The sequence below is a fragment of the Hypanus sabinus genome, chromosome 19 (assembly GCF_030144855.1).
Source record: "Hypanus sabinus isolate sHypSab1 chromosome 19, sHypSab1.hap1, whole genome shotgun sequence".
Classification (NCBI taxonomy): domain Eukaryota; kingdom Metazoa; phylum Chordata; class Chondrichthyes; order Myliobatiformes; family Dasyatidae; genus Hypanus; species Hypanus sabinus.
The window spans coordinates 70022367-70037917 of NC_082724.1; the positions used below are offsets into that span (position 1 = coordinate 70022367).

Consider the following 15551-nt stretch of genomic DNA (forward strand, 5'->3'; position numbering starts at 1 on the left):
TTGCTGAATTAGCTAATAAGATTTGTCCTGTTAAAATTTTGGCCAATAAGATGCCCCAAAAAAAGAAACAGACAACAGGAGTAACCATTTTAGAGAGAGTGTGGGAAAAGAACAGGTAGCCATTTTCTACAAAGAGCATAAGAAAGAATGGAGACAGACAACAAACATGGGTGAAAAACATGATGAAACGCTCACAGAACCAAATTTGGACAGACAGATACAGGTGTCCAAAAATCCTCATGCAGATTATGGTTTCACTGAGAATATGCAAATAATTCAGCTCACACCAGTATCAACTTATACTGAAATTGTATTGACAAAATATTTTAAACTACAGCAAACAAAATAAAGAAAAACCTATCTCACATGAGCTGAATTATTGCTTCCTAGCGAACAGTAGATTTGAATAGGTGTCTTAGTGTTCATATAGGTAACGGTCTTATTTTCCCTTAAAAAAATTCAAGCTTATGTTTTTTGTGTTTATCCAAATCATATCCATCCTAGACCCATTTATTTATTGGCAATGGCCTTTTCATTGTTATTCTCATGCACTGTAGAGTTATGTTGCTGTTTGTATTCATAGTAATAGTTAATTAATTAAGTGCCTATGGTGAGAGGATTACATTTTTGGAGGCATCATCCACAATGGATATTTTTTGCACAATTGAAAGTATGTCATGATTAATGTATGTGATAGCTGCTGAGAGTGAAGATTTTCAGTTTAAGTCGCTCTCTTTTCTGAGGAATGAAGGGAAAACTCTGACAACTGTTACAAATCTACTAAGTTCTTCAGTTGTTGATCTAAATACTGAGCTGGTTTCTGCTATTACATCACATAAAGACTATAGCGAACTTACTGAAATCCAAGGTTATCATAAGCTGAGAATGCTCTCTGGAGTCAAACCCACGCCAAATGGAGAAGAAAATTACGAGACTTGAGCTGATCAGACATCTCATTTAGTTGACAAATGGCAATGCTCAGACAATATAAGAAAAAGCAAAGATTTGTAGAAAGTTTAAAGGGTCCTGCTGCTGACATAGTAACGTTGCTAAAAGCAGTAAATCCTTTAGCCAACACACACAAAATGCTGGTGGAACACAGCAGGCCAGGCAGCATCTATTAAGAAGCACTGTTGACGTTTCGGGCCGAGACCCTTCGTTCTGACTCTATGTATTCGAATAACCCACAAGATGCGTGATCCATCATCTTTTACTGAGTTACTAAGAGAAGTCAGAGCGGAGAAAAATATTATTGAGGAGTGAAGTGATTCCAGAAGACAAGTAATAGCCTCTGTTGCTAAAGCAACCCATGAGGCCTCATAAGTAGAGCTGTTGAGAAGTGTTAATGTTGCAGCTAAACATGACACATCTACTGGAAAATGCAACTCAACTGTAAAAGAAAAATCACAAGGCAGAAAAATGCTACTGCAAAAGATTTCTTGACCAAGGATAGGCCTGGGATTTTCTGTTACAAATGCGGAGAAGATGGACATTTCAAGCGAGATTGTGAGAGACAAGAAAATATTTGAAAAGTAACCAGCAGTTAATCAAACAGAAAAAGATGGGAAACTACAGAGGACCCAGTAATGGAATCCAATCAGTGCATTAACAGAAATATCAATATTGAAAACACTATTCCTGAAGGCTTAGTGGGGCGAAATTCTGATACACTACAGATCCTTTTACAACCAGTAGTTGACACATTTACCGTTGACTCCTGTCAGTACTCGAGATATGGGGGCTTATGGTTATTTGTTGTTGAAACTGGAGTTTTCAGAAGTAGATGTTGGAGTAGCTGAGACTATTGATACACTAGAGTTGATCATAAAAGATAAAGCTTCCATTCTTGTAAGAACATACACTTGCATTGTGAGAAAGCTCAGGGCAGCATATACAGTGGGAAGGGGAGAGAACTTTCTGAGAACCCTGTCCAGTCACCCTGTATTCAGAGACATGGTTCTCTTAATATAGAGAACTTCGAGAATTTGTAAGTTTCTCCTATGCAAGACAATAAGAATAAAAGAGTGACTGGAACACCCAAATTTTCACCCAAAGGTGCCCAGCACCCCAACCATTCTTGCGGGTCTGTCTGATGATCAGGAAGAGAAGTCACTCTTACCAGCAAGAGTGCTGGAGAGATCTGAACTGCAGAAATCTTTGGCTGTCTACTCTGAGAGGACAACAATGATCATCAGGGACACCTCGAGAAGAGATGTCATCCTCGGTTATAGGCGGCATACAGATTGCACATCTCTGTCCTGTGACGGTAGCTTCTAGTTCTCCGGTGGAGGAAAAAGAGAAATAGTCTCCTGGATCAGGAAAGTTGACATCAAATTCATTCAACTGTGATGATTCACCAATACCCAGAGGAATGGAAAAGAAAAAGAGGCTGACTGATCAGATGTTGATGTTGGCTGCTCCAAGAGTACTCACCACACTATCAGAGTGACAGAGGACACACCTTTCCAAGAGAAGTCTTGCCGGCCAGCACCAGCGGAGTGTAAAAATGTTAGGCAACACCTGCAGAAACTTAAGCTAGAATTATCACTGAGTTGAGAAGTCCCTATGCACCGCCTATAACCGTCAGGAAAAAGAATAAGAAAATACGAATGTGTGTTGATTATACAACACTGAACAGACATACAATCATAGAAACATAGAAAACCTACAGCACAATACAGGCCTTTTGGCCCACAAAGTTGTGCTGAACATGTCCTACCTTAGAAATTACTGGGCTTACCTATAGCCCTCCATTTTACTAAGCTCCAAGTACCTATCCAAAAGTGTCTTAAAAGACCCTATCAACGTTGCTGGCAGCCCATTCCACGCACTCACAACTCTGAGTAACAAAAAACTTACTCTGAGTGTACCTATTCCCCAGCACCTTAAACCTGTGTCCTCTTGTAGCAACCATTTCAGCCCTGGGAAAAAGCTTCTGACTATCCACCCAATTAATGCCTCTCATCATCTTATACACCTCTATCAGGTCACCTCTCATCCTCCGTCACTCCAAGGAGAAAAGGCCAAGTTCACTCAACCCATTCTCATATGGCATGCTCCCTAATCCAGGCAACATCCTTGTAAATCTCCTCTGCACCCTTTCTATGGCTTCCACATCCTTCCTGTAGTGGGGCGACCAGAACTGAGCACAGTACTCCAAGTGATCCTAGACCAATATACAGACCCACAGATTGAGAATGCTCTGGCCTGCTTAAGTGGAAGCAACTGGTTCCGTGTGTTGGTACAAAGTACCAATGAGCAAATCTGATTATGACAGCATCCAAAGGTTGAAAGGATCATTTATTATCAAATTATACAATTCTGAAATTCTTCTTCCCCAGTAGCCATGAAACCAAGGAAGGAAAAAAAAGGAACTCGATCATCAACCCCCAAGGCCCCCCTCCCACACAAAATAAACAAACCAAATAGAACAGGCACATCAACCCCTAAAGCTTCCACCCCGCACCCCCACACACACAAAAAAAGAGAAAGATCGGGGAAAACCACAGAGTATAAAAAAACTATAAAACTAAAAAAAGTCTAAAGTCCAAGTCCACATCCAAACTGCAGAAAACCTGGGCAACACTCTGAGCACCAGAGCAGGGTCTCCCCTCTCTGGGAGCAAAGCGATCAGAAGACAGGCAGCCGGCGCTCACAGTCCTTCCAGGTAAGGTGACACTTCAACTGCAAGTCTGTTGAGGTCATCTGCTATATTCAGTGATCCCAGTGTGGACTCCTGTATATCAATGACGCCCGATGACGATTGGGAGATCACTTGATCGCGCATCCTCACTCCCTCTGCCACAAAAAGTAGGCTTCCCTGGAGGACACACATTTCAATTCTAGTTCCCATTCTGACATGCCAATCCATGGCCTCCTCTACTGACATTATGAGACCAACTCAGGATGGAGAAGCAACACCTTATATTTTATTTGGGCAGCCTCCAACCTGATGGCATGAACATCAACTTCTATAACTTCCAGTAACTGCCCACCCCCCTTCACCATTTCCCCATCCTGTTCTCTTCTCTCACTTCATTTCCTCACCTACCCATCCCCTCCTCCTTCCCTTTCTTCCATGATCTTCCGTCCTCTCCTATCAGATTCCCCCTTCTTCAGCCCTTTTTCTCTTTCACCAATCAACTCCCCAGCTTTTACTTCAACTTCATCCCCAGTCTCACCTATCACTTGCCACTTAGTACTTCTTCCTCCCTCCCCCCACCTTCTTGCTCTGACTTCTCCCCTTCCTTTCCAGTCCTGATAAAGGGTCTTAGCCCAAAACCTCAACTGTTTACTCTTTTGCATAGATGCTGCCTGGCCTGCTGAGTTACCCCAACATTTCATATGTGCCTCTTTGGATTTCCAGAACCTGCACATTTTCTCACATCTGTCCCAATCCACACTTGCCAGATCCTTTCTGATACCATCAGAATTGGCCTTTCTCCAATTTAGAATCTCAACCTGAGGACTAGACCGTAATTACCTTGAAACTAATGGCATTATGATCACTGGATACAAAGTGTTCTTCTGCAAAAAATTTTGTCACCTGCCCCATCTCATTCCCTAATAGGATATCTATTATCACATCTTCTCTAGTTGGGATTTCTATGTACTGATTAAGGAAACTGAACACATTTGGCAAACACTTACCCATCCAGCCCTTTTACAGTACTGGAATCCCAGTCAAGATGTGGAAAGTTAAAATCACCTCCTTTAACAGCCTCATGGATCTTGCAACATAGTGTGATGACTCTACAAATCTGCTCCTCCAAGTCCAGCAGAGGAGGTTGTCTATAATATAAACTCACTGATGTGGTCATACCTTTCCTATTTCTCAGTTCTACTCATAAGGCCTCACTAGATGAGTTTTCCAGTCTGTCCTGACTGAGCACTGTCATGACATATTCCCTGACTAGTAATGCCACCCCTCCCCTTTTAATCCCTCCCACTCTATCATATCTAAAACAATGGAACTCTGGAACATTGAGCTGCCGGTCTTGCCCCTCCCGCAACCTAATGGCTACAATGTCACAATTCCACGTGCTGTTCCACACCCTAAGCCTTTCCTACAATACTCCTTGTATTGAAATCTGCACAGCTCAGAACATTAACCCCCACCCATCCTCAACTAAATTTGATTCCTGAATTTGTACGTGGGCTTAACAACACTTTTCTCCACAACCACCCCATTAACTGCTCTGGCACTCCAACTCCCATCCTCCTGTAACTCTAGTTGAATCCTCCAGTGCAATACTAGCAAACCTGCCTACTAGTTCCCCTCCAGTTCAGGTGCAAACCATCCACTCTGTACAGCAGGGCTCACCAACCCTTTCTGCACCACGGACCGGTTTAATATTGACAATATGCTTGCAGATCGGCCGACGGTGAGGGGGGGGGGGGGGGTTTAATCACAACTGGAATAAAGGTGATAAATCACATAAGCGGCTAATACACTTAATTTCATTTCTAAAAGGGTTTATCGAACAAATATTAAACACAGCGCAAATTTTCCTCACATGAATATAGTGATAAGTCAACTATAACTCACTTATCAGTCAATAGCATCATTACATTTTAAGTAACGTTTGGATATTAAACACAGGTCACATATTTTCCTCGTATGAGCATACAAAATCACTGCAACACACCAATATCGCTGATTCAGTGGGAGCCCTGGCCTTGTTTCCCTGCAACATCGTGGGCTGATGGGAGACGATACTTGAAAGGGGTTCCTTATGTCCAGTCTATTCCGCAATTCAGTTTTCGTGGCTCTCAGCACTTGCTTCTGTCCCACTTGCTCATGTTTTTGTCACTCAGAAAACTCAATGGATTTGTCTTAAAGTGCAGGGTGCTTGGACTCAAGGTACCGAAGCAGTTTTGAGGGCTTCATTGTCTCATCAGACAGCCTCCGGGCCCGAAGTCCAGCCTCCCGCCCACCCGCCGCCAGATGCCTTGGCCAGGTGCGGCTGGTTGTGGGGGGTGTGAGAGGACAAGGTCAGGACCGGAGGTCCCCGTGCCAGGGCCGCGGCGGTCGCAGTCCAGACAGAGAGAGCGACCGAGCGAGGAATGCGACAGGGCACGTGCCCGCCCCACCTTGTAGGTAGGTAGGATCTATAGGCCAACAAAAGTTTGGCTCAAGGGATGACTTTCAGCGAAGCAGCTACTCTGCTGCTTACAAAACCCTGAGCCCGAATTAGGTTGTCTGCGAATATGTTCCCCACGAACATTCGATGTGCTAAACAGGTTTAGAGGTTGTGCCCATCTGTCCGCACTCCAGGCCAGTAGCAACGGCACTTCTCACCAGCCACGCGAGGGTATCACTGCGTTTAGGCGACAGATGACCTCGCATGCGTTCAAATTCAACAGTGGGCAGGGAATGAGGAAAGGTGCAACTGACTCATATAGTTTTGTATCGCCAAATCATAGCATTTCCTCGCGGCCCGGTACCAGTCTGTGGCCCGGTGGTTGGGGACCACTGCTGTACAGATCCCACCTTCCTTGCAAAAGAACCCAATAATCCAAAAAATCTGAAGCCCTCCTTCCTGTACCATCTCCTTAGCCACAAGTTAAACTGATGATCGGCCCAGCTCTGGCCTTACTAGTACATGGCCCAGGTGGCAATCCTGAGATCACAACCTTGGAGGTCCTGTCCTTTAACTGAGCACCCAACTCCCTGAACTAACTTTACAGGACCTTGTCACTCATCCTACCCATGTCACTGGTACTGATGTGGACCACAACCTCTGCTGCTCACCCTCACATACAATAATGATGTGGACTTCAATCAGAGATGTCCCTGACCCTGGCACTCTGGGGGCAACTATCATCCAGAAATTTCATTCTCATCCAAAGAACCTTCTTTCTGCTCCTCTAACTGCAAATCCACCATCACTATAGCTCACCTCTTTTCCCTCTTCTCTTCTGAGCCACAGAGCCAGGCTCAGTACCAGAGACCTGACTGCTATGGCCTTTCTCTGCTAGTTCATCCCAACACAGCAGTGTACCTGTTGTTGAGAGGAATGGCCACAGGGGTACTCTGCAATGGCTGCCTATCCCCTTTCCCCCTCCTGACAATCACTCAGTTACCTGGGTCCTGCACCTTGGGTGTAACTACCTCCCTGTATGCCCTGTCTATCAATTTACAGCAGTCGGATCGGCAATAAACACACATGGACAATTAATAACAATCGTGGACACACACACACACACACACACACACACACACACACACACACACACACACACACACACACACAGACACAGACACAGACACACACACACCAACCCCTCAGCCTCCCAAATTATCTGCAGCTCATCCAGCTCCACCTCCAACTTTTTAATAGTCTGTCAGAAGCTGCAGTGGGATGCACTTCTTCAGTTATTGTCATCAGGGTCACTGGCGGTCTCCCCGTCTTCCCACATTCTGCAAGAGGAGCATTCGACTATCTGACTTGGCATCCCCACTGCCCTAAATGAGCAATAAGAAATAAAGAAAGAAAACATCTCTCTTCACTAAAGCCTCTATGAACCAAAGCCTCAACTCCCACCATCACTGGCCCACTCACACAATGGTAGCTCCACTTAAATCTAGCTTCTTTTTATTGGACCTTGCCAAGTGCCTATTTACATGCTATCCAATGTTGCCTTGGGAACTGTGGTGCTTAAAATGTGCCAACTGCCCCCGACAACTTCTTTTACACTCGCTCCCTTTATGCAGTCCAATATCTCCTTGGGAACTGTGGCATGCAAAAATGTGGGACAACGGTACAAAGAAACAATAAATCTTTTTCCAATACTCTTAATTTAAAGTACCAATTACAAAAGTTTTTCAGACATATGTTTAATCTCTTCAATTCTGTACATACAGAGGCTGGTCAAGATTTCTGTTACTGTGAATAGTTAAGTAAGTAGAAGATGAACTGATCTCCAGAAGTCATAAAGTTAAAGATAAAACATTCTTTTCAACATTTTAAGCAAGATTAGTGTATTATTTTTGTTTTGTACAATTTTAGAGTGGAAAAAAAGGAAAGGAGCACCATGCGAAAGTTTGGGCACCCCAAGAGATTTGAGCTCTCAGATAACTTTTACCAAAGCCTAGCACTCTGAAAATTAAAATAAATGATGCCCAGAAAGCAGAACAAGGGTATAAGAAAATAGCAAAGCGTTTTCAGGTAGCCGTTTCCTCAGTTCGTAATGTAATTAAGAAATGGCAGTTAACAGGAACAGTGGAGGTCAAGTTGAGGTCTGGAAGACCAAGAAAACTTTCCAAGAGAACTGCTCATAGGATTGCTAGAAAGGCAAATCAAAACCCCCATTTGACTGCAAAAGACCTTCAGGAAGATTTAGCTGACTCTGGAGTGGTGGTGCACCGTTCTACTGTGCAGTGATACCTACACAAATATGACCTTCATGGAAGAGTCATCAGAAGAAAACCTTTCCTGCGTCCTCACCACAAAATTCAGTGTCAGAAGTCTGAAAAGGAACATCTAAACAAGCCTGATGCATTTTGGAAACAAGTCCTGTGGATTGATGAAGTTAAAATAGAACTTTTTGGCCACAATGAACAAAGGTATGTTTGGAAAAAAAAAGGGTGCAGAATTTCATGAAAAGAACACCTCTCCAACTGTTAAGCACGAGGGTGGATAGATCATGCTTTGGGCTTGTGTTGCAGCCAATGGCACAGGGAACATTTCACTGGTAGAGGGAAGAATGAATTCAGTTAAATACCAACAAATTCTGGAAACAAACATCACATCGTCTGTAAAAAAAAAAAGATGAAGATGAAAAGAGGATGGCTTCTACAACAGGATAACGATCCTGAACACACCTCAAAATCCACAATGGACTACCTCAAGAGGCGCAAGCTGAAGGTTTTGCCATGGCCCTCACGGCCTCTGATCTAAACATCATCGAAAATCTGTGGATGGACCTCAAAAGAGCAGTGTATACAAGACAGCCCAAGAATCTCATAGAACTAGAAGCCTTTTGCAAGGAAGAATGTATGAAAATCCCCCAAACAAGAATTGAAAGACTCTTAGCTGGCCACAGAAAGTGTTTACAAGCTGTGATACTTGCCAAAGGGGGTGTTACTAAGTACTGACCATGCAGGGTGCCCAAACTTTTGCTTCGGGCCCATTTCCTTTTTTGTTATTTTGCAACAGTAAAAGATGGAAATAAAAAGTAATCTTGCTTAAAATATTAAAGATATGTTTCATCTTTAACTTTATGCCTTTTGGAAATCTGGTCATCTTTTACTTGCTTAACTATTCACAGTAAAAGAAATTTTGATTGGGGTGCCCAAACTTTTGCTTGCCACTGTACATGTCTGGTTATTCCCTCGCTCCTTTCCACATGGCTGGTGTGAAAGCTGGAAAACACAAACCCAAAAGGCTGGAAAATTATCTACAATTTCACAATAAAACACAACTCAATTTTCCACAATCTGATGTTAATTTGTGTCTCAGTGAAAATTTATCAATATTTTCAAGTCACCTACAGTTCACCATTGTAAAACCAACATAAAAATATATTTAATGACAGTCAATTGTTAACTGCAAACAAGAGTATGTTCTGGTATTACCAAATCTTTAAATATATATTAATTCTACTGATTGTTAATGGTAACAGTAGGAGGAAAAGTAAGAGACACAATCAATCACTGCTGGTAATAAAAAAAACAAAGAATCGTTTTTGAAGAAAAGAAAGGTGGTAAAGCCTTTCAGGCCTATTGTCAGAGCCTTCTTATTACTTCAAATGAAACTACAACTAATGTAGCCTCAAATTAATTTTGCATTAAGCATAATGGAAATTGTGACTAGCAAGGTGGCTTTATTGGGATAATTAGCTGCCTTCTTGAACTAATCCAATTAATGTGAAGGTGATGTTACATGCTAAGTAGTATATGGATTTTAGATGATCAGTATTACAAAATGGGGAGGAACTTGGTGATGGTAGAAATCTCATGAAAATGTCACCCAAGTCATGCTTGATGAGAGTTCATTTGTACTGCAGCCAGTGGGCAACATGTAATGAGAATGAGATTGTTTTTCTTTCAGTGTTGTGTATAGCAACACTGAAAGTACCTTACTCCTAATAACTAGATTCCTTCCATCAATCAGAGGGAACACAACATACCCATTCCCAACCTCTGTTTTACCTACACCATTTGCCACTGCCCTGGACCCTCAGCACCTTCAGGTTGACCAGTTGCCAAAGAACATGATATTGCTTTTCCTGCAACTGATTCTGCCCCCACCTTACAGAAGCCATTTTAAACAGTGACAAATGCCGATCAATCTGTGGGGAGATGGTGGATTGAAGTAGATGGCATCATCCATATTCTAGGCATATGGTGCCTGGAGCCATCCTGAATTCACCAAAGGCTCCATACAATAAACAAAGAAGAAAGAGGAGAAAATACAGAGAAGCCCAGATTTAACATTTGATGAAGTTTTCTGATGTCTGCATAGAATGGAAGCATTCAATTATGTAGTCCCTTCCCAAGGCCAATTTTGGAGCTCAGCCCATCATATATATGGATAATATTTTGTCAAAGGCCTTCTGCTAGTTCAAAAGCATGAATAGTATTTTGCACAGATACAACTGTATCCCTGAATAAAGCAAGGTTTTCATATATTGTCATGTTGGGTAGAACTTTGGGTATTGAAACTCACCGTTCGATTGAATCAATGGTGAGTTTAAATTTTCAGACAGAAAACCTGGAATACTGTGGCAGCACACTATTGCAATCCACGGACTAATGCTGAAGAGTTAATAGGTTAATAAAATGATACCTGGATATTGTCAGCCACACCCTTCATGTTAACTGGATAACCTGAGGCGGAGGTGACACCAAACCAAGCTCTATTGTCCATGTTATTCTTTACACATCACATGAAGTGGGGGAGGGGAGGAAAAGATTGAGAATGTAATAAGTATTGAACAGAAGTGCCACACCACTGTAAGATCAACTGTTGAATATCCTTTTCTGCCCTTAGGTTCTCCATGTCATTGTTTAATAAAAACTTAAGCTTATAATAATTCTTGATTTTATCTCCAGAGTCAATTGTTTTCCAAGGATTGAAGGGGTGACCTAATAGAGGTATATAAATGTACAAGAAGCATGGATAGTCAGAATCTTTTTCCCAAGGTAACCTTCCTATCCCCCAATCTACAGTAATCCTATTTGCCAAATGACGTCTATATCCAACTATGTCGTGCTGAAGTGTCTAAATATTTCTTAAAAGCAAAGATTGCATCTGACTTTGCCCCTTCTTCTGCCATCAAGTTCAGTATTTCAAACACTCAATAAAAAAAACTTACCATAAAAAAAGTTTCTGACTACTTATCCTCTTATAATGTGATACAGCTCCACCAGCCCCAAGTCCCCTCTGCTCCATGCAAAATAGACTCTGTCTATCCAATCTTTCTCCATAACACATGCTCTCCAATCCAAGCAACATCCTGGTGAATCTACTCTGGACTCTCTCCAGTGAAATCAGTCCTACAATGTGGCAACAGAACTGCCACACAATATTCCAAGTGCAATCTAATCAGTATTAAAAGTTATAACATGTTTCAACTCTTATGTTCAATGCCCCATTCTCAGAAGACAAGCATGAACACTCCAAGTTCCACTATTTAGTGCAAAATTAAAGTGATCTTTTGTTGCTACAAAGCCTAGATCAGATGTCCTATCCCTCAAGATAAAGAAATGTAAAGACATTATTTTCCAAAAGAGACTCGTCTAACCACATTAAGCACTTGTTTGGGTGAGCAGCTTACTGAATACAGTAATGTGTTTCAGTTCCTTGGAAATATTTTCTGCAGCCAAGGTATCTACAGTTGTTGCCTCCTTCTCTTCCCCCCCCCCCCCACCCCACCCCAAGATGTACACCTTGTACCATTTGTTACAGCGATTTTTGGGTTTAGCACATTTACCAGATAACTTTGGTCTTCAGATCTGAATTGTGGATTTGATTTTAATGCAGCTCTGAACAATAGGTTCACAGACCAGGTAACAGACTGATTGCCTGCATAGTCCAATCAATATTCTATTGCATGCATGCGATGGTGATTAACATTTGTTTTGGGTGTGATGGTTGTAAATATGGATTTGTTTGACTTGTCCCAAATTTTCTTTGATCTTTATCACATAAAATTTGTGTAGTGCTGGCATAAGCAGACCTTTTGACCAAAAGCATTTCCATATGATGCCTGGTGTATCTTTTTTTGTCAATAAAGAAGCTGCTTCGTATCTACCAGTACTTTTCTCCAGTGACCCCAATCGTGCAACAGTACCACTCACACTAGCCATGGCTGGCCTTGCTAGTAATAGCAATTTCATGAGACCCATTATTCCTTACTTTCAATGGTACCATTATGAGCTTGCTTTTGCCCGTAACATCAGAGGAAATGCCACTGGTTCTGATCTTCTTAGTAGGAATTTAACCCTTTTCCTCTCCACCCTCCAGGGTAACATCTCTACCCTTTGTAAAGACTGCTAGGGACAACATTCTAACAATCAAAGGAGAGTGGCACCCAATAACCACTGTCAATGACAAAGTATGTCAATTGACTGTGGCTTGTTTCACCTCAATGGTCTGATGTTAGTCTAGCACAGGGATTCTCAACCTTTTTTATGCCAATAGCTAATACCATTAAGCAAGGGGTCTATGAACCTGAGGTTGTAAACCCCTGATCTAGTGACTTACGGAACACTGTGATCATTGAAGGTCAAAGATGTGGATTCTCAAGTAACCCGTGGGGAGAGGAGAAAAAAAAACCATTGCAAGCAATTTTACTTCATGTGACTAGATTGAAAACAGTGGAACACTGTGTCACTCAACTAGACAACATGTTTATAATCATAATCAACATTGTTCAATACTTAAGACAAGTCAAGCAGCAATGTAAATTCATTTTGCTGTGTTTGCTGAGCTTGGCAATCAGCTTGCAGACATTTTATCACCAGTCGAGATGACATCCTCAGTGCACACTTGTTGGTGTTTCTCTCTGAGAGTGCTCATGTTTATATAGACCCTCATTCACCTGCCTCAGTCCTGATTGACAACACGTTCAGCTGACCTTCGAATTCTATTGGTTCGCACTTTTTTGGCTCTTTGGGTTTCACAGATAGTGTCTATTTTGATATGTCTGTTTTTTTTTAAGAGTTCACAGATGGCATCTATTTCAATACGTTTGTTTCAGAGTTCAGAAGGGGAAATTTTTTTTAGTTGTTGTGGAGCACAATACTTTGGTGAAATTCAAGTGTACACTTACAGAGAATGTAGAAGATTCTGGAGTATAGTCACTACTGTGACTAGCAGTAATTAAAATTGCCAAATTTATTTCCTATCGTAAGAACATAAGGAATGGGCCATCCGGCCCATCGAGCCTGCCCCACCATACATTATCATGGCTGATCTGCCCGTAAACCTAGCTCTATCTACCTGCCTTTTCCCCATAACCCTTAATTCCCCTAAAATGTAAAAATCTATCTATCAAATGATGCCCTCTTCTCTCCATCAGAAAATTTCAAACCTAATGCTGGTTCCACAGGCACCAAGCACCTACAATCTAAATGGAGAGGGGCTACAAATGAGTTATGTATATAGGGATCTGGATGTTCCAGTACATAAATCACAAACAGATAACAACTATTTCAGACAAAATACATTTTTTTGAAATTTACATACAAGCATGTTCAGATCCAGTTGTACAGGGACACACCTGGAACATTGTGTATAGTTTTGGTGCTCTTAAAAAATAATATAAGCACTGGAGGCAATAAATGAGATTCACCTAGCTAATTCTGGAAGGTGAGGGCCATCTATCAAGAAAGATTACGTGGTTTGTATTCATTGACATTTAGGTATAATGTTACATACCCACCCATAGCAAAGTAACTAACAGAGCAATTTAATTGGTATTTTCAAAGTTTGTTATAACATCTCAGCATGGGCCAATAAAAATAGCAATATATTGAATACTGCAGAGACGTTCAATTTTCAAATGAGACGATTTACTCTAACATAAAAAGTCGCTAGTTTCACAAATGAATATATCGATATACGTATACAGCCTTACTAGTTTATACCTAATGTATTCGCTATCTTTATATTTCAAACTTCCATCTGTTTTCATTACAATAAAGCATTACACCATAAATTAGTAACCGCAAGCGGCTCATTAAACAGTGAAAACTCGAACTATAGTAAAGATCGGAACTCGATTCATATTTGCTTAGACTAGGGTAGACAAGTCACTACGTAGACCCTTCCCAGGAAGCACACCATTACCCACAAATAAATTAAACTGATTTTTTTTTAAATGAACGATTATTTATTGTAAACGTCTGTAACTGATGGACGAATGTGCATTTGCAGTTAGTTCAGCCCCCTGCACGCCTGCACAGTCCCCTTTGTTCACAGCGGGCCCTTCGGCGCTGTTCACCCGGAGCAGGTGTGCACGAGGGCGCGCGCAGGAAGCGCCGTTCGCGTGCACGTTGCCCGCGCGCCCCACTGACCTGGACGTGGGACACGACCAAACTTCTATTGCCCTCTCCGTGGTACTTCCACTCGTTTCCATCCGGCTCCTTCAGTTCCATAACCTCCGTCCGGCAGGTTGGGTCTGAGCACCGTCTGGGGATTGTCTTGCCCGCCGTCCACTCCCCTCCTTCCGCCGCTCCCGGTACCCACATTCACGCTCAGCGACGCCTGCAACACACCGGAAGGACAAGGGGAAAACAACCTGACAGCATCGCCGGAAGCGCCCGTGCCCTGCGCTGATTGGGCAAGTGGTTCCTGATTGGCAACTGCCGAAGGCCGACTCCGTAGTCCGATTGGTCGGTCTTGATCCAGCGCCCCCACCCCCCCGAATGTATCCGGCAATGTTCGGCATCTGTCAGAGTTGCCGGGATGCCGCTGCTTTCGATGGCCTCTTCCGCGTTCTAGCTGAGTGCTGAAAACGCGAAATAGGTCGGCAGGCTTCAGATGCTGGAATCCGGAGCAGCACAAAAGGCGCTGCAGGAACTCAATGAGTTAGGGAAGGTCTTGTTGAGACCCTGCGTCCGCACTCGATTGTGCCCATCCCACAGAGTTCCTCCAGTCCATCGCCTTTTGTGTGCACGCAGTAGGATTAGGCAATGCCCATGATGAAAGAAACAGAGTAAGCGTTTCAATACTCCGATTTGTCAAAAAAACTGCTCTGTTATGTATGCATTCGTTTTTTTATGGATTACGTTGAGTGAGGAATGTGAAAATGTGCCTCCCGAAAGATCTTTCATTGGTTTTAGTAATCCATGTTGTTATGTAAGATGCGCCTTTAAAATAAATCTTTTTGAAAATCTAAATTCAGATGATGCTTCATTTGTCTTCGTACAATGCTTACCCAGGATTCTCTTTATATTAAATGACTACGTCCATCACAACTAACTGTGTGACTAGGAAACGAAAAGGTCTTAAGGTCTTAATTTAATTACTTAGTTTATTAAATTTCGCAGCAGAGAATGTACAGATAACAATGAAATATTTCAAATACGTTCACCGATA

General features: G+C 42.3%; 1 protein-coding gene across 7 annotated transcripts in view; it reads right to left on the reverse strand.

Moving 5' to 3' along the window:
• Positions 1–14861, reverse strand: part of ippk (inositol 1,3,4,5,6-pentakisphosphate 2-kinase) — a 113668-nt gene extending 98807 nt beyond the window's left edge. For all 7 annotated transcript variants that reach the window (XM_059944628.1, XM_059944627.1, XM_059944626.1 and 4 more), the window contains exon 1: positions 14528–14861. In XM_059944628.1, coding sequence (XP_059800611.1) covers positions 14528–14701 — 174 coding nt within the window. In that variant the 5' untranslated portion in view covers positions 14702–14861. The remainder of the gene's footprint in view (positions 1–14527) is intronic.
• Positions 14862–15551: the final 690 nt, after the last annotated feature.